This window comes from Spermophilus citellus (genome assembly GCF_964194105.1).
Source record: "Spermophilus citellus genome assembly, chromosome: 4".
Taxonomy (NCBI): domain Eukaryota; kingdom Metazoa; phylum Chordata; class Mammalia; order Rodentia; family Sciuridae; genus Spermophilus; species Spermophilus citellus.
The window spans coordinates 4,789,603-4,807,892 of record NC_138185.1 but is presented as its reverse complement, the minus strand read 5'-3'; the positions used below and the strand labels follow the sequence as shown (position 1 = coordinate 4,807,892).

Below are 18,290 nucleotides of genomic sequence, written 5' to 3'. Positions count from 1 at the left end.
GACCCCAGCCCCCGGGCGCGGAGGCAGGACCCCAGCCCCAGCACCGGGGCGTGGGCGGAGCCTGCGTCAGCGCAGCCACCTGCGCTCCGGCCGCCGGCGACGCCAGGCCTTCGGACGTTACCTTGGCGCCACCTGCCGGCTGATGCGCGCCTCACAGCCATCTGCGGCCAGGACCGACCCTGCTCCCTGGGGGGTTGGCCCCCTCCACAGTTCAGAACTGGCAGAACCGTAGGGAACCAACCAGCCCTTCATGACACATCTGGGGGAAATGTCCAGACCAGAGAGTCATTTCCCAGAGGCTACACAGAAAACTCCTGACCAAGTTCCATTCGAATTAGAACCAGAATTTGCAAGAGCTGCCAAGAGTAACTTCTTCCCTTGGTCGAGACACCAAGACACACCAACTCCCCCCACACAAGACGAGGGACGGGCACAGGCGGTGTGCTGGGAAACTGAACCCAGGAAGCAGTGGTGGAGTGGGGAAGGGACACCAGGAAGAGACCAGCAGAGCGCATCCCCCTAGAGAGCCCCGGAAGCTGTGCAGGACACACCTCGAGTTTGTCCCTTCTGAGGGAAGGAATGTGGGTGTTTACCCTTCCCCTCTGAACCCTGACTGGCTGAGTGTGTCCGCCAGGTCATCCACTCTCCCGGCCACAGCCTGTCCGGCCTATGTCACACCAAGCGCGTCTTCAAGACCAGGGGTCCCAGGTGCCGACAATAGGAACCCAGCTACGTATTCAGCATTGTGAAGGCCCAGAGCAGTGGCTCTCAAAGTGTGAGCCTGGACCAACGGCAGCACTAACCCCTGGGAAATTGTCAGAAACGCAAATCCCTCATCTCGGTCCCTACTGAGAAGCACTGGAGGTGCCATCTGTATCCCTGGCTTCCCAAGCCTTACAGGTGCTTCTGGTACTGTGGAGAACCTCTGGCCTAGGAGAGGACGTAGCAGGCCCCAACAGCTACAAGTGTCACCACCAGTTCCCAGACAAGGAACCCAGAAAGATCTCATGCAAATAGGTGGCAGGCAGGAGTCTGTTTCTGTCAGCCACACCACCACACAGAAGTGAGACCACTAGCATTTGGGCCCTGGGCGGGGGATGAAGATCAGGACCCAAGCCCCGCTGCGCCCACTCTACCACTGAGCTCTGCTTTCCAAACCAAGACTCCCCCTCCACCTGGTGCCTCCAAATGGCTCTTGAGGCTCTTCTAGGAAGACTGCCAAGCCAGGTGCCCCTCTCCTGGCTCCCAGCTGCCATCAGAGCCTCCACGGGGACAAGCCCTCTCCATCCCAACCCTCATCAGAACATGTGAGCCAACAGGACACATGGGCGCAATCCAAAGCCGTTTCTTACTGGGGAAGGAAGAGGGGCCCGGGTTCACCCCCACTGGGAGTCCGCCAGGCTCTGCCCAGCCCTCTGCTCTATGCTCCGCTCTTCTTGTCCCCAGCCGTCCCCCCTCCCCCCTGCTCCCATTCCATCTGCTGCTCCTCCTGGCTAGGCTCCCCCTCAGTTGGCACAGCAGGAAAAGAGAACAGGAAGGTTTATTTTTATCCTGAGATACTGCTGGGGAGGAAGGGGCACCATCTGACCTAGAGACAGCAGCTCCTGTGACAGGAGACCCAGGACCTCCCTGGAAGGAGCTACAGAGGTAGCTGCAGAGAGCAAGCAGAGCTGGGGGAAGCTCTGGACCAAGGGGAGGGGGGTCTGAGCTCCCTGTGTGTCCACAGGCAAATGACTGCACCTCTCTGGGCCTCTGTTTCCATCTCTAAAAGAGGAGGGAGGCAGACCCTCCTGGCCTCCAAAGGCTTCTGTTTTGTTGTTTTGTTTGGGACCATGAATCAAATGGGAAGAACATCTTGCAAACTTGGATGCCAAACGCAAGCACACTCAGAACCTACCCAGGAGGGGCAGCAGCCTGGGGACATTCTTACTTATCCTCTGAAAATGCCCTCATTCTGTGAGCCTGGCAGCAAATTAAACAGCTCCTGTCACCCGGCATGTCCACCCCCGTTTTTCTTTTTACGTGTTTGATGGGTTTTTTAATTACATAAGCATTATGTGAACTCATTCTCCTTTTGGAAAAAAAAAAAAAATGAAGCATCAGGGGAGAGCCAAACCTTCCCCAGCACAAACATGACCAGGTCTGTGAGTTTGGGTTTCTGGGTGTCCTTCCAGAACCCTGGTTCTACCTACAGATATGATGCATACTGTATCTGACTCCCAGTCTCCTCCTGGATCTTGAGGCTGTCTGTTGCACACACAGTAGGTGCAGTGTCTGCATGACTGCACTCTGTTGCGTATCCTGTTGTTCCAGGTGTGTCCACTGAAAAGGTCTTCGTGTTTATCCTCCCACAACCTCTTTTGTCTTTTCATTGGACCGGGTTTTGGAGACCCTGTTGTATAAATTCAGTACCATTTTATTTACCAGTCCCTGCTGATGGACAGGGAAGTGGTCTCCAGTCATTCACAACCACATACAAAAAAAAAAAGCTGCAACGGACACACGTGTATAAGCCTCCTGGGCGCGTGGAAGCCACACGACACGTCTCTGGGTGCCAGGCTGCTCCGCTGGGCTGGAGGCTTGGTGGGTGTCACGGTCTCCCCTTGGGCCCCCAGAGTTTTCCCTCCATCTCCAAAAGCAAAGCAAGTTGTGCAACTGGAGGAGCCCAGGTGTGCAGCGGGAGTCCCTGAGGGCGCCGTGGGCTCCTCTGAGTGCAGAGGTGGAGGCCGAGGGGGCTGTGCCTGGTCGGCCCACGCTGTCACCACTGGCAGCAGCTCCCGGCTCTCGGCCAGGTGTCCTGGACCCGTGCAGCCGCGTCCCAAGCAGGCGCAGCCTCACTGCCTCTCCTGCACGGCCACGCGGCTCTCCTTGCCGTCCTCCTGGGTGACCGGCTGGCAGCCATGTAAGGTCTCCTGCACTGGAGCCGCAGGAGATGGAGCAACATCATCCAGAAAAATAATCTCCACAGGATCTTGCCCCTGAGCCTTAGGAAGATGGACGGCCTGGGAAGGAAGGTGTGAGGTCACCCCGCAGCCTGTCCCCAGGAAGCAGAGGCCCTCCCCAAGCCCCTTCCCCTTTCCCAGGGGTCAGGGCTGATTCCTTGGGTGTCTCCTGCCCCCTGGTGGCCACACTGAGGGTACCAAGAAGCTTCCAGAGCAAGAGCCAGTGGATTCCAGGAGCTACCACACTGGGCCCAGCTCCAAGATCCCAAGGCCCGTTCCCCTGGGGTGAGCGCCCGGCCAGGAGTGCAGGACTTGGCCAGTGGTGCCAGGCTCCATGAGGAGGTGAGCTCTGGAGGTGACAGGCTGGGACTGAGTAAGTGGACAGAGGAAGCAAGGCTGGAATGTGGCAGGGGTTGGGGAGCCTCTTCTGCCCCCCACTGACCGCAGTGACAGACCCCGAGTCCGTTTTCCTGCCCCAAAGGCAACAAAATCTTTCTTGCCAAAATTCTGTCCCGGGGTGACCTACCTTCTCCTTCGGCTTCTTGAGAACTTTCCCTAGAGGAGAGAGAAGGGTGTGAGCCAGGAGGCCAGATCAAGCCACCAGGGACGCGACACCTCCTCCTCCCTCGGCCCCTCCACCCACCTGGGGACTCACGGATGTACAGCGACACCAGGAAGATGGCCAGCAGGAGGATCCCGACGATGGGGATCACCACCAGGGCTCTCGTCCGACTCTGGAAACCTAGAGCAACCAGACTTCAGCAGGCTCCCCGCACAGCTCCCCTGCCCCCAGGCCCAGGCTGCACCCAAACCCTCCACTGTCTGAGCTCGTGACATCGGAGCTCTCAAACACGGGACCCTTGAGGAAACGTGGCTGGCAGGTGTCTTTAGGGTGATGAGCACATTGTCTCAACGCTTTGAGATATTGGACAACATTCTTTACTGAGGACATTCCATGTTAAAAGCCTGGATATCTGGCCTCCTACAAAATGGGGAGATCAGGGCCCCGTGAGCCAGTGTCCCCATCTGACAGCATCAGCTGGAACTGAACAGCAGCGGGCTCTCCAGCTTCCTGTCACCCTACCCGCTGCCCATCGCCGAGATCCAGCGTCATTCGTGTCTAGACCGTTGTTCTTCTTATAGAAAAGGCAAGAGGGAAGTCAAGTGTTTCTTGTTCCTCAGCCTCTATTTTAAGCGGCAAATGAAAGACCAAGAGGCAGGAGCTCTGACACAGAGAAGGAATCAGACACTTCAGACAAAATTTACAGGTACCCCGGCCGACTCGGGGATCAAGATAAGTTGTGGCCTGATGCCACGATTTTCAAGTCAGCAGTGGACACCAAGAGAGCAAACGACGGCCCACGGTTCAGCCACCCGTTTTTTAAATAAAGCTTTATTGGAACCAGGGCCCAGCGTAGGGTAATGTGAGGAAGGCAGGGTCTTGCAAATGCAGGGTCAGATCCTGCCTTTATTTAAAATTTTGCTATTTTATTTATCACAGATTTTTTGCATTCATTTTGATTTTTATAATATTGCATCAAGGGGTTGGAGCTCAGCAGTAGAGCGCTTGCCTCACACATAAGGCCCTGGGTTCAATTCTCAGCACCACATATAAATTATTATTTTTTAAAAGAGAGAGTGAGAGAGGAGAGAGAGAGAAAGAGAGAGAGAGGGAGAGAGAGAGATAATTTTTAATATTTATTTTTTAGTTCTCGGCGGACACAACATCTTTGTTGGTATGTGGTGCTGAGGATCGAACCCGGGCTGCACGCATGCCAGGCGAGTGCGCTACTGCTTGAGCCACATCCCCAGCCCACCACATATAAATTTAAAAAATTAAATAAAGGTCCATCAACAACTAAAAAAAACTAAAAAAAAAATATATTGCATCAAAACGCTTTATCTTGGTTACGACATTGATGGCATTCCCTTGAACACTTGGCTCAGGCCAAGTGCCACATCACCTCATTCTACTCCCAGCCCTGCCAAGAGGAAGTCGAGTTCGAGAAAAAGCAAAGACGGTGTGTTTTTCTCACCCCTGACCTCCGACCCTCACTAACATGACCTGCCCAGTCCCTGTAGTTATCTGAATTGGTGATCTGTGCTGTAAGCTAACCTTCTCATTCTAAAATCAAAACTGAGGCCAACAGGGGACAATATCACTGTGTTCTAGGACCTGAAGTAAGGGGTGGCAGAATCGCATCATGGAGCACCTCCATAGTGCAACAACCCAGGCCAGGCACCTGCACCGGCCTACTGAGAAAGGCGCACTTGTCCCATTTTACAGATGAAGAAACTGAGGCTCAGAGAGGGGAAGCAGCTTGCCCAGGCTCCCACAATAAAGGGCAGAGCTGGGATACCACACCCCCAAACTGCCTCCTCCTCTCCCTTTGTCCCCCACTTCCTCCCCGCTGGTGTCTCGGGCCTTGGCCGCCCCTTCAGTCCCCACAGCTGCCAGGGCCCACTCCAGGACTCACCACAGATAGCATCAGTCACGTTGGTCCCTGGCTGGCGCTCCACCAGGTCTTTGGTCTCACAGCTGTGCAGACACATGTGCACACACATATGGGCACGCAGACGCACAGAGAGAGAGAGAGAGAGAGATGGTAAGTCTCCCAGCCATCAGTATCCAACCCCAGCGGAGAGCAGTCAAGGGCAGGCTCACAGAGCTCACACTCCCCTCAACAGCCCATCCGGCTTGTCCTGGGAAGGACGCAGACTGTTCTTTTGCACCACACAGGGGCAAAGGGAAGACGCCCGCATGTCTTGAAGGAGTAATGGACAGTGGAGTCAATAATGAGCGCCAGCCTCTGGGTACCCAGATGCGGCATCCACGATGGCTGCAGGGGAGAGATGCTGAGCTGAGTTTAAGGGTGGGTTCTCAGCCTTGGCACCAGTGACCTCCTGGCTGGATAATCCCGTGTCGGGGGGCGGGGGGGTGGTCCTGAGCATGGTAAGACGTTTAGCAGCATCCTTGGGTTCTACCCACTGGATACGAGTAGCTTCCCCTCCCCAGTGGTGACAGAAAGGTGTCCAGACACGGCCCAGGTCCCACAGGGAGCAAATCTGCGCCTGGCTGAGACGCTGTGGTTTAAGAAAGGCTTCCCTGTAGGAGGAGATCTGAGAGGGCCTGAGGATGGGAAGTCTGGAGCCACCGTGCATTCCAGCCAAGCAGACAGGGCTGAGGGGGGAGACCAGGCAGCTGGCACATGGGGTGGTGCTGGGGAGCCACAGGAAGACAGAGCTGACAGCCAGGCATGAGGGTCTGACTGGATGCAGCTGGGAGAGTCACCAGCATCCAACCACATAACCTACTGAGTTAGCAGCAGCTGACCAGAGGCTCGGAGGGGGGTCGGCAGAAGAGTGGCCAGCCAGGAGGCAGGGCGAGAGCCTCGACATGAGATGAGACCTGGTCCCAGGGAGTCCCAGCAGGAGAGGGGACCGGTGGACAGGAAAGGACATTGCAAAGGAAAACCCGCTGAAGGCAGAAGAGAGAGAGCAGCTCAGGACAGAGCGCATCCTCTGGTCGTGCGGGAGGAGTGCTGCAGCGTCTACACACACTCCTGAATGTCTTCCTCTCAGGCTTTGTCAGAGGAAGATCATTCCATTTCTCAGGGGAGGACAAGGCTCGGAGGGGTGAGCTGCAGGTGGATTGGAGCCCGTGCATCACTCGACCTGCGCAGGAGCTCCAGGGCAGCAGCAGGACTTACCAGGAAAGACCAAGGAGCGCCTGCCCCACAGCAGCACAGGCCAGGCCCAGGGGTTGGGGGCTGGGGCTGGGAAAGGCCCCGTCTCTACATTTAAGGAGTTGCAGTCCACCGGGAACGGCAGGCAGGAAGCAGAGCGTATGTGGTAGGCCACAGAAAATAAAAGGGGGGGCTGGGGTGTGGCTCAGTGGTAGGGCACCTGCCCAGCGTGTGCGAGGCCCTGGGTTCCATCCCCAGCCCCACAAACAAAAATAAAGAAAAGGAGAGAGTGTGTGTGCTTATTTATTTGTTCATGCACAGGATCTCTGGAAGGACCCTCAAGAAACAGAGGCTGCCTCTAGGGAGAACTGGGAGGCCGGAGGGAGGATCATCACCATGGGCCCCTTGGTACTGTCAGTCCCATGAGCCCGTGTTACCGTTTTTTAAAATTAGATGTAAAAAATTAATGGGGCGTGTGTTTAAGTGTATTCCAGGCAGAAGAGTCTAAGCCAACAGAATAAATCGTGGCCTCGGGGGGACTGCAGACGGCATGATGCAGCCTGGCGGGGACATGAGGTCAGGAAAGGCCACGTAAATGTGGTGCGGAAGAGTCTGCGTTTCCTGTCGGAGGGAGGAGAGCCACCAAGAACCCTGAGGTGGGGAACAGCATGACCCAGAGGAACTGGGAGCCCACTTTAGCAAGAGGTGGGGGACCCAGGGGGGGACAGGGCTCAGTGGTGGAGCACTGCCCAGCATGTGGGGCCAAGTTCAGTCCCCAGCCCTGAAAAATAAGTAAATAAATCAAAAATGAATAAAAGAGAGAGAGAAGCGGCGGAAAAGAAGACACGAGCGGGGGACCAGTGGAGGCGAAGGTATCAGCAGATGACAGCGACGAGGCCCAAACTAAAGTGATGGCTCAGGACAGAGCAGGGAGACCCGGGCCAGAGGGACAGGACCTGGGGGCCAAATTTGGAGCTGGAGGTAAGGAGGGAGTCGCAGCGGGCCCTTTCCTCCAGGGGAGGGGAGCCGGCCGCGGGGCCATCTGGACAGAGTTGGAGAAGCCGGTGGGTCACTGCCGAGGAGCGAACAGCAGGACGGTCTGGGACCCAGGGGATAGATCCAAAGAGGGGACATTGCTTGGCGACCATCCGAGGGAGATGGGAGTTGAGGATCCCAAGAGATGGCCCAGGAAAGGTGGCCGAGTGGTCAGAGAGCCCAGAACACGGCAGGGAGAGCGCGGAAGGAGCAGGAAAAGGAGGGGGCAGAAGGGAGCACCGAAGGGGGTTCCCCACTCCCCAAGAAGGGCGCTTCAAGGAGATGAAGAGGCCAAGGGTGTTTGTCACTCACAGCAGACAAGAAAACCCTGGAAGCCCCTGGGCAGGCCGTGGGGTCGCGCCGGGGCAGAGGTGGGGAGCTGGGACAGAAGGACGGCGGCTGGAGAGATGGAGGCAGGGCCTGGGCTCCCCTGGGTGTGAGTCCTTAATACCTGGTCCAGGGGTGACACTTTTCAAAAGCAGATGACACATTGGAGAAGAAGCCGACTGGGCAGGGTTCACAGATGGTGTCAGAAGTCCCCGTACCTGAGAGCAGGTGGGAGGGGACATGAAACATCACCGCGGGCCACCTGTCTGGCTCTCAGGGGTGCCAGCAGAGGGCTGCCGCTGACAGTGCAGCCCGGAGGCCCTGCTGCCTCCCCGGCACCCACCCACGGCAGGAGGCAGGTGGCAGAAGGCCCTGCTCACTCCAGCGGAAACCCACCTAGTTGAAGTCTCCCTTTCCTCCGCCTCTAGAGCTGGGTGCACTGCCCACCTCCTGCGATCGGGCCCCCGCCCTCTCCCCTACCTCCAGAGCCGTCCCTCACAGACCACTTACCAAGCTGCTTGACCCCAAGCCCAGGGCCACACAAGGAGTGTAGGGCACAGCTCTCGCAGGCGCCACTGGTGCAGTGCCGGCCTTCCTCACAGGCGCAGAGGGTGTCTGTTTCTGTGCTGCCCTCTCTCTCCACCCGGAGCCCGAGATCTGAGCACAGTGGGCAGGGAGGTGGGAACCTGCCGCGCCAGGTGGGAGCCCCACTCCTCACGCTGCCGGCTCAGTGTTCTTAGACCCTCTTCCCAGCGCAGCCTGCCCTGACCACCCAGGACCACCCCGACTCCAACCAATCAGAACAGGCCCTGGCTACTAGAACCCAAGTGGCTGCCTGGTCAGAAACACCCGCCGGGTTCCCACGTGTCCCTTCCCCCGAGCCCACGCACTGGGGTCGCAGTATCTGTGCTCGTGACAGCGTCTGTCTCTGTTCCAGGTGTCGGAGAACTCGCCCTTACTGCAAGGCAGGCACTGGGTGTCGGTGAGCTGGGCGCAGTCGTTCACCAGCTTCTCTCCTGGAAGACAGCGGGCAATGGGTCAGCACCGGTCCACGGGGCCCTGATCTCAACAGGATCGGGCTGGGCTTGCAGGTGGGGGCTTAAAGGTGACCCTTCTGGTGGAGAGATGGAAGAGAGAGGACCCCCAGGTTGGAGTCGGCCGAGGTTTACCAGGCAGAGAGGCAACCAGGACATTCCGACGGCAGGGCCGGGAAGGGCAACGGTTGCTTCAGAGGCCAGTTTAGTGTTAGTACCTGGGCTCTGCATCTGCCACGAAACCAAGAGGCATCCCACAGTCGGACTGAGGGTGGCGTCTCACCTGGTCGGCACTTATTACAGCACTGATTGTTTAGGAGGTACTGGTTTTCTCTGCATTCAGTGGGTGGCTCGGGGTAGACCTAAAAACAAAATCATCTTCAAGTTTCTGCTGTCACCTCCTTGGCAGGAGGGTTGAAAATCAGCCCAGACAGAAGCTAACCCTGATATGGAAATCCAAAACAGAAAAGGAAGCCTGCATAGAACCGGGTGTTTGTCTTTAACTAAACGGTCAACTGATCTGAGTTTCAAAGTACCCAGAGAATCATTCTGGCCTTTTACAAAGCAACAGCTCTGGAAACTCAGTATTCTCTGAAATGAACAGACCTGCTTGACTCCTGAGTCTTTCCTCCTCCCAGACTCAACAGGTGGGAGGACTCCCATACCTCCCTGGGAGTCCTGAGGTTGGCTGGCTTCAGAGGACCCCAGTCCTGGGTGGGCTTCAGAGCCTCCTCGCATTCTTCCCACCTCCAAGACCTGCAGGGTTTCTCCCCCCAACTCTGCATTTTGCTCACCTCACCCCTCCCTCACAAGACGCTAGGATTGTGAAGCTGGAAGGATAGAACCTGATTCTTTCATTTTACAGATGGTGAAGTAGATCACCAGAGAGACTGGGTCACTTGCGCCCAGGGTCCCACAGGGGCAGAACCCACAGGTTGCAATATACCTTCTCTCCACCGGCTGTGTTTTACCTGCACTACCATGCACCACCCATGATACTCATTGCTTCTTACTAATTTAAATACAGTTCTTTTGAATGCAAACCTCATGTCATTGCCGTCAGAGAACCAGTATCACTTCTCATAAATAAAAGGAAACCCTAAAAATAAATTTGACAGAAATAAAACAATGCTATTAAACCCCAGGTGGTTGCTTTACTAGCTAAAGGCCCTCTTCCCTAGGATTGCTCTTGGTTTTAGTTAAGAAGGATTAGTAAGCCTCTGAGAGGCATTACTATATTTTAGCTTCAGAGACTTCTTCCTTGGGGAAAAAAAAAAGAAGGATTTTTAAAAGAACTATAAAGAGTCTATATTTAGTTCTATATCCATGTGCTCCCTAAAACCATCCCACACTTTGGGAACAGCCAGGGAAAAGAGGATACGTTTGAGAATCAGATAGCTTTAGGCTGTGGATTTTATAATACATACTAGTTATTTTGGTTCTCTTAGCCTCCCTTTCCTGGCTTTCAAGAAGGGAGTAATGACACCTGCTGTGCAGGTTGGGCTGAGAAGATGAGAAAGAACACGTGTACATAGCGTTGTGCCTAGCCCATAGTAGGTGCTCATTAAACGGCAGTTTTACTCACCATATATAGATGAGTATCTGCTTGGATGCCCAGTACCCTGGCTAACTGTCTGTCCAGGACCCATTTGATCAGCAGCTGTCACTCAACCTGGGTTGCTGAGAAAACTACTTACAAAAATATGTGTCTTATCCAAAATTGGGAAGGAAATGGAAAAGGCTACCACTCCCAAGCAGAAGCCCCCACCAGTGAACACAGACCTTCCTACCATGCTCCCTGAGCAATGAAATTCCTTGATGCCATCTTCAAACAAAAATTCATATGCAGGTTCTACCGGTATGTACCTATGAGACTTTTGGCAAGACAATTCCCCTTTCAGAACTTCAGTTTGCACGATTTGTATAATGGGGAGTTGAGAAAAGTCAGGTGGAGAATACACTTAGCATCTTCCTCGGAGCTCCATACACAGGAAGACCTTGATGAATAGCCCCTGCTATTGTCCAGCCCCTACCTGGAGGCCAAATGAAGGGTCAGGGAGCTTACTGCTCTTGAGAAGCCTTGACCACCCCTGCGCTTCCTCTCCACTGTCCACCCTCTCCAGTTCTACCCTCCTGACCTCCCTGCTCCCTAAGAGCCATTGTTTAGATTGAAAATGAAACCCTGGGACCAAAGCGGCTTCCCCCTCACAACGTCTTCCCCTGCTGCTGGGTCATTCCTGTCCAGACCTCACTGCAGAATCTAAGAGTCCCTGAAAGTAGGGGGCTGCCAGGGGGGCTGGGATGAGAGGGCCAGGTACTCGGGGAATTCCCAGGCTCCAGAATGAGGAACTACAAAAACACATTTTAAACCAAAAGTGAATCAAGTGTGAGCTTCTGAAAATCCCGGAGATATGCTTGGTTGGGTCTAGCCCTTCTGGTGCCTGGAGAATCCCCTGCTGGTCCTCTAACCCTTTCTTGGGTCCCAGGAACTGTTTATCTCCCCCAGGGGTCCCCTAGGTCATCTCAGATTCAAGAGGTAGAGGCATACATAGATCCTTCTGGGTTGTCTCTCCAGGATAAGGGGGCGTGTAAAAACACCTTGCCTCCTCCAAAGGTACCTGGTCCTCTGCACCAACCCTTGTTTCCGCCAGATGCCCTGGAAGAAAGCAGCCCCAACTGGCAAGGAAGTGATAACCACTAGGGCTGGCCTCTGTCCACAGTGGGAAAAGGCAGGGAAGGGACAGGAAACCCGCCCCTTCCCTTGTCCGGCCTCCTCTCCCGCCCTCTGGATCCCTTCCAGTTCCCGTGGCCGGCCTCGGAGGCGAGCCCGACCCAGCCCTTGGATCGGATGAAAGCCGGGGCTCCCTCCGCCCCAACCCTTCCACGCAGTCTAGGCGCGTTTGGCCGGCAGTGCCCCCATCGGCGCCTTCTTCGGCGGGCCACCCCGGAGCCCCACCCCGCTAGGCGAGGGGCTGCCCACCTCACCTTCAGCCCCGATCGGGGTACCTGGCCCGCTCCCCCACCCCCTCCTGCTCCCACACTCCCTCCTGCTCCCCAACTCCCTCGGGTCCGCACTCCCCGCCCCTAGGTCAGCTGGGGGGGGGCCTCTTCCCCGAGGTCTTGCTTCTCCTTCCCTCCCATTCCGCACCCTAAAATCGGAAGCCCGTCGGGTGGGGCGCGGACTACTCACGGAGGTCCAGATGCAGCCCCAGAGCACGCACTGCAGAGGCAGCCGGACCATGGCGAGGCCAGACGCCGACCGCGGGCACCGGTCCTCGTGCGCCGCGTCCAGTAACTCCCCGGCCCAGCCTGTGGCCCCGCCCAGGAAAGGGGCGGGAGTCTTCGAGGACCAATCGCGGCCAGCCGGGAAAGGTGCCCCTGGCTACATACCATTCAGGGTTTCCCCCAGGACCTTCCCAGGAGTCTAATTCCCTCCGGGAGTTTAGGGGCGCTCCTCCCCCGGTAGAGGTGTCCCCAAGGAGAGCCCTTCCTCTCGTCCCCAGGACCCCAAAAGCCACGGAGAGGCGGGCTAGGAGCCAGCTGCGTCCAAGGGAAGAAGGGAGATGAGGGATCCCAGTGGGTGCTGGGGTCGCCACCAAGACCTCCCCGGTTCTCCCCCGCGCTACCTGTGGGAATCCCGGCAGAACCGAAAGCATCCCCCCCCCAGGGATAGAGAGACTTGCGGAAGTTCCCCCACCATCATCACCCCAGAAAACGGGAAGGCCACAGCTGGAGGATGGGAAACAGTTTCAGGGAAACGGGTTTCCCAATCCAGTTTCTCTCCCTTTCAAAGGAAATCCCCTTGCGTGGGCGCAGCGTCCGCATCCACCCATCCATGCACCCCTACCTCCAGCTCCTGGAGACAGGCACTTGTGAAACGTGGATCAGCCTTGAAAATGGTAGAAGACCCCAGGCCTCCCTGCGCCTTCACTTCCCGAGTCCCCGTCCCCTTTCCCCAAGCCATTCTGGAATCTATGGCACCAAGGATCACGGGGTTCTGGTCCAGGGAGTGTCACCAAGGATCACGGGGTTCAGGTCCAGGGAGCGTCCCGGACGCGCTGAGTTCCGGGAGCCTGTTTTCTCCCCAGGAAACCTGAGTAGCTTGAACCCGGAATGACGCCCTCTAAGCTCTGAGGTTCTTGGCCAGGCTGCACAGATTGGGAGACGGGGAGCGAGGGAGCCACTGTCTCCACGCCCCTGGCTTTTGCCGTGAAGGGCACCTTTGCAGCCTTGTGAAACCTCTGTCTATCACCTCCGCCACTGTCCTAATTCAGAAGCTCCTCACCTTTCATCTGGACTGTGCTAACAATCTCACTCATTTGGGGACTGCTTGTTGAGCACCTAGGACATCCCAGGAGACAATTCCCCCTTCCCCACCCCACCCCGCCCCTACACTGTGGCAAATCCCTGGGTAAACTCCACATCTAATCGGATGGGGCCTTTCCTGTTTAAGTACCTCTCTGGCTTCCCCTGTTCCTTTTGGGGTGATCCGAATTGCTTAGCCTGTTGGATCAAACCCTTCCCTGCTCAGTCCCAACCTCTCCAACCATGATCAATTTCTGCTCTGTCCTTCCCGGAACACTGGCTTCAAGCCATGTTCCTCCTGTCCCCAGTTCCCAAATACACAATTACTTTTCCTTATTGTTTTTCTCACCCCGTCTTGCGCCTTCCTTCTGTCCCTTCCCCTTTGTGAAACCCATTTAATGTGGTCTCCTCTTCGGCCTTCCCCAAGTTCCTGAAACAGAGGTGGTACTCCACCCCATCCTGCCTGCCCACATCCCACAGCAGTTAGCGCACCAAGTCATGGTCCCTCGGCCTGGTCCCACTTAGTTGTGAACTTCGGAGGGTGGGGCCAGATCTATCCCAGTTCTGGGCACCAAATAGGACTCCAATTTGTCCAATGAATAAAGAAATAAGTGAGCGGGTTCAGAACTTCTGGTCCTCCACAAAAAAGGCGACAAAAAGCTACTAACACGGATCTCAAGCTTCAGTGGCCCCTGGATAGAAAGGATGAAAACCAGACAGGAAAAGGCCAGCAACATAGTCAGGACCCTCGGGTCTTCTTTAAAGTCACCAAACATGCCAGGATAATCAGAAGATTAAAATATCATTTCCTCTTTGACCCCCTTTGAAAAAAAACCCACAGTTTTATTTTATTTTATTTTATTTTTAAAGAGAGAGTGAGAGAGGAGAGAGAGAGGATTTTTAATATTTATTTTTTAGTTCTCGGCGGACACAACATCTTTGTTGGTATGTGATGCTGAGGATCGAACCCGGGTCGCACGCATGCCAGGCAAGCGCGCTACCGCTTGAGCCACATCCCCAGCCCAAAACCACAGTTTTAATTCCTTTGGGAGGGGAGCATTACTATAATAACTTCAGCCATTACTTATTCCTTATTTGCTTGATTCTGAAATTGGGCCCTTCAGGAAACTGCCTGGGGAAGCAAGTATACAGAATTAAAACGTTAATTATATTATATAAAACACATATCATAGCAGCAATTAAAACAGCTTAAATTAATGTGTGAAAGAATAAATAGTAGCCTTCTGGTTGCCCCATGGGGCGCAGGCCAGACAAGATAAAGGAAGATATTTCGGTACATGCGCATCCCGTGGAGACTGCTGGCAGAGAGGCCCAGAGGAGTCTTGCTGGGCTGAGCCGGTGGACTGGAAGTCAGCAAGGAGATGATTTAAGGGAGGTGGCAACAGTCAGTGTCCCATCTCCACCAGATGACCAAGAGGGAAATGGTGAAGGATTCATCAAGAGAAGTAGGGCGAAGGACATTCAAGAGCAGAGAGCCAGGATTTTGGACTCACAGGGGAAAGGGCCTTTGTAGGGTGCCCAGGGTGAATGAGGGAGGGCAGGCCTGGAGGTTATCCTCACGCTGCCAGAGTCTGGAGACCAGGGGTCTTACCTAATAGGCAAATCCAATTGTTCCTGCTGAGTTTGAAGAAACTTCCCACTTCCTAAACTCGCAGGATTGCAAGGCCTCCCCCCTGCCTCTCTCACCAGCCTTCCAGCCTCCCACCTGATGCTCCAGCCTTGCTCCCCAACTGTACCGCAGGGTCATTCCTGCCTGGAACGTCCTTCCACTCTCCTTCCAGAGCTGGGCTCCAGTGCCGCCCCCCTTCAGAAGTCCCCCTCGTCAGCCAACCCAGGATGTGAACCCCAGCTCCCCAGGCTCTCTGGGAAACCTGTGGCTGCTTACCTGGGTGAGCCGCCAGCTGCTCCGCCACACTGTACTTCAATTACTCTGTTTATTTGTGGAACCAGTGTATTGAACCGATTCAGCTCCGTGGGGCCTAATAATGAAGCCTTCCCCCTAATCTCTGCCTTCAGCCATGCTGCGTTGAATTTCCCTTTCCCATCCCTTAATGACATTTTGGGCAGATTGCATTACTTTTGGATCACTTTCTGTTGTTAAACCTCCATCCTTTGAAGCTTTATTCTCAAACTCAATTTAAATCTCATTTTATCTCTTCTTCTGGCATCCAGGGATTGACCTGAACCAGGACCCTATCTTCTGGAAGTAAAAAGCAGGGGAGGGGGGAGGCCTGTTGGGAGATGCACCCCAGCGTCCTCCCCTTGTTGAGTGGGGAGGGCAGGAGGAAAGGGAAACACCTAGGCCCGTGTCCAGCCCCTGCAAGAACCTTCTCTGTTGGCTGAAACTCAGTTGCATCGAGTGGCGAGTGTCATGTATGGCTTCTCAGGGGGCTACCCCACTGCATAGTTCTCTGGCCACCCTAACACCTGAGTCCTGGGACACTCTTGCCCAGCAGTCAGCTGGTGTGGGTGAGTCATCAGAAGGTGCTCCAGCCCGGCCCATCACTACAGTGTCCACCTGACCCACAGGAACACAGGCGTCCTGGCCACTGCTTTGCAATGCCCCTCTTTCTACTTTTCTTCCCCCCTGCTAAGGTAGGCACAGCCCGCTGCCAAGTAGACTCCCATCAGGGAGCAGCATCCCACCATCCCCTTCGGCAGTCACTCTGAATCTCCAGGAGAGAACTCCCTCCGGCCTCCTTATACACAAACCCTTTAGTTGGGAGGGAAAGGAATTGCCCCCCAGTTTTCATGCTGTACTCCTCACTAAATCCATAAAATCCTCTCTAGGATTATTATATGAGTAAGGAAGAGAAAATTGGGTTTCTGACTAGTGGATGTGAAGCCAGTTCTCTCTTTTAATAAACGCTGGAGGGAAAGTATCTATCTAGGATCCAGGGCACCTAGGGACTGCTGGCTTTGAACATGGACCCTATTGCCAGTTCCTAAATGACAGGGGACTCTCTCCCTTGATACCTGTGGACTGGGCCATTCCTCACATCTCCCTTGATTCCTGGAGATGAGGAACAATATCACGGTCATCTTCCTGCTCTGATGCCCACCCAGAGTCTAGGCACATGCCAGATGCTGGTCAAGTATTTTTTTTTTAAGTTAGATTCCTTTTTTTAGATGGACACAATACCTTTATTTATTTATCTTTATGTGGTGCTGAGGATCGAACACAGTGCCTCACACATGCTAGGCGAGTGCTCTACCACTGAGCCCTAGCCCAGCCCCCTGGTCAAGTACTTACTGAGCTAAGAAAGGACCGCAAAGTAGTAAGACTGGAGCGATGGGTCCATCAGGACCCCCCTGATCCACCCACCACGGTCCTGGGCAGCTGTCTGTCTCCACCAGATGACCAAATGCCCCAGCTGGGATTCCCAGGCCTAACTCTAGACAAAAATCTTTCCCTTTAGCTCAGCAGAGTTGAGTTGGAATTTATCAAAAGGAACTAAGAAACATAGGAAAGAACCCAACCAAAAATTTGGAAAACCCAAACACCTACAAATAGATGAGTGTGTTGGACAAAGTACAGCCTTTCTTTGTCATGTCTGGCTAAAGCTACTTACCGATGGGCTGATTCTGATTCCCAGACAAGCTCTGGTCCTCAGCCTTCTCAGGTTCTCGAGCCTGGCTCTGGTTGAAGGGGGAGGGATCTCAACTCATCACCACAGCCTCCAGATCCTGAGTGACCCAGTTTCTGCTGACCTCTCTGTCCACTGCCCACTTGCTGCTATCTCCAACCATCCAGCCATCTGGGCTCCCACCTCCGAGCTCTGTGCTCATCCTCCCACTCTTCATATACTGGTCCTTCGTCCCCACTCGGGTCTGGGCACATGGCATCTCCTCAAGGAGGCCTCATCTGACCACTCATCTAAAGAGAGTTCCCTCCCTTCCAGCCCACGTCCCCACCGCTGCCCTCTCAGGCGAAGGCAGAGCTTATGACCCTAACAGAGGAGGACATATTGGAAGGGTGTCCGGCAGATCATGGGGTTGAGGAAAGACTGGGAGCAAGATTCAGGCCAGGACAGCAGGAGGCAGAGCATAGAGAAGACTCTGCTGCCACGGAAATGTTCTGACAACCCTCTCGGTTCTGGCCAGCCCCTGAGATAGCCGCCAATGACCCCTGACTCCAGGTATTCACACCTTTGCCTGGTCCTCTCTCTCTCCTTATGTCAGGGTTGGCCTCTGTCACCCAACAAACCAGCAGGAGTAATGGTAGGTCATGTCCTGCATTCAGGCTATAAAACCCTGAGACTTCCATCTTATGTTCCTTTCTTCACACGCGCACGCACACACACACACACACACACACACACACACACTTTCCCTCATCAGGCCCTCTGGGGAAGTCGATTGCCTGCCGTGTCCCTCAAGTAGCCTACGCAGAAACCTATGTGACAGGAACTGAAGCTTCTGGCCAGCAGCCACAGAGGAGACCTTGGAAGTGGACCTTCCAGCCCCAGCCAAGTCCCAGATGACTTCAGCCCCAGCAGGTGCCTGGCTTCTAGCCTGTGTGAGACCCTGGCCAGAGTCAACCAACTAAGCTGCTTCTGGAATTCCTGACCCCGGAAACTGTGAGCTAATGGATGTCTGTTTTCTCAGGCCATTGAATTTGGGCTAATTTTTTATACAGTGATAGATAACTAATAAAATCTCCAACTGATCTTGAACTTGAACATCAGTCTTTCAAGCCTCAAAGTCTTGGGGTGCATCTCTTGGCTTCCATCCTACCCTCTGGTGGTCTAAGGTGGGAAGAACAGTATGTGACTTTCTGGCTTCCTTGGTGGGTCCTCTGACCTTTCCCCTCAAATAAGGACAAACAGACGCTGAGCATCTCACGGAGCCCCTTTGGCCGCAGACTTCTTCAGGACTCTCTCCACTGCTTGTCTTCTCTCTGCAGGATGACATTCTTTTCCCCCTTCCTTCTTTACGTC

General features: G+C 54.8%; 1 protein-coding gene across 4 annotated transcripts; it reads right to left on the bottom strand.

Moving 5' to 3' along the window:
• Positions 1-1,523: 1,523 nt before the first annotated feature.
• Positions 1,524-12,910, bottom strand: CD40 (CD40 molecule). 4 transcript variants are annotated; one of them, XM_081291328.1, is made up of 9 exons: positions 12,215-12,406; positions 9,308-9,386; positions 8,881-9,006; positions 8,501-8,647; positions 8,115-8,208; positions 5,420-5,481; positions 3,586-3,684; positions 3,469-3,497; positions 1,524-3,002 (listed from the first exon to the last, which is right to left on the bottom strand). In XM_081291328.1, the coding sequence occupies exons 1-9, from the start codon at positions 12,263-12,265 to the stop codon at positions 2,835-2,837; spliced, it is 855 nt and encodes a 284-aa protein (XP_081147454.1). In that variant the 5' UTR covers positions 12,266-12,406; the 3' UTR covers positions 1,524-2,834. The 4 variants fall into 4 exon arrangements, with proteins under 4 accessions (XP_081147454.1, XP_081147452.1, XP_081147451.1 ...); XM_081291326.1 differs by lacking the exon at positions 9,308-9,386 and having other exon boundaries at positions 3,598-3,684; positions 12,215-12,902; XM_081291325.1 differs by lacking the exon at positions 9,308-9,386 and having other exon boundaries at positions 12,215-12,901.
• Between the last annotated feature and the right edge of the window lie 5,380 nt (positions 12,911-18,290).

Coding starts and splice junctions, on each gene's coding strand:
- CD40 (XM_081291325.1), bottom strand. CDS start 12,680: ATGCTTTCGGTTCTGCCGGGATTCCCACAGGTAGCGCGGGGGAGAACC. Junction 9,007..12,214: donor GGGGCTGCATCTGGACCTCC/GTGAGTAGTCCG, acceptor GCTGTCTTCCAG/GAGAGAAGCTGGTGAACGAC. Junction 5,482..8,114: donor AAGTGTCACCCCTGGACCAG/GTATTAAGGACT, acceptor GTGTCTGCACAG/CTGTGAGACCAAAGACCTGG.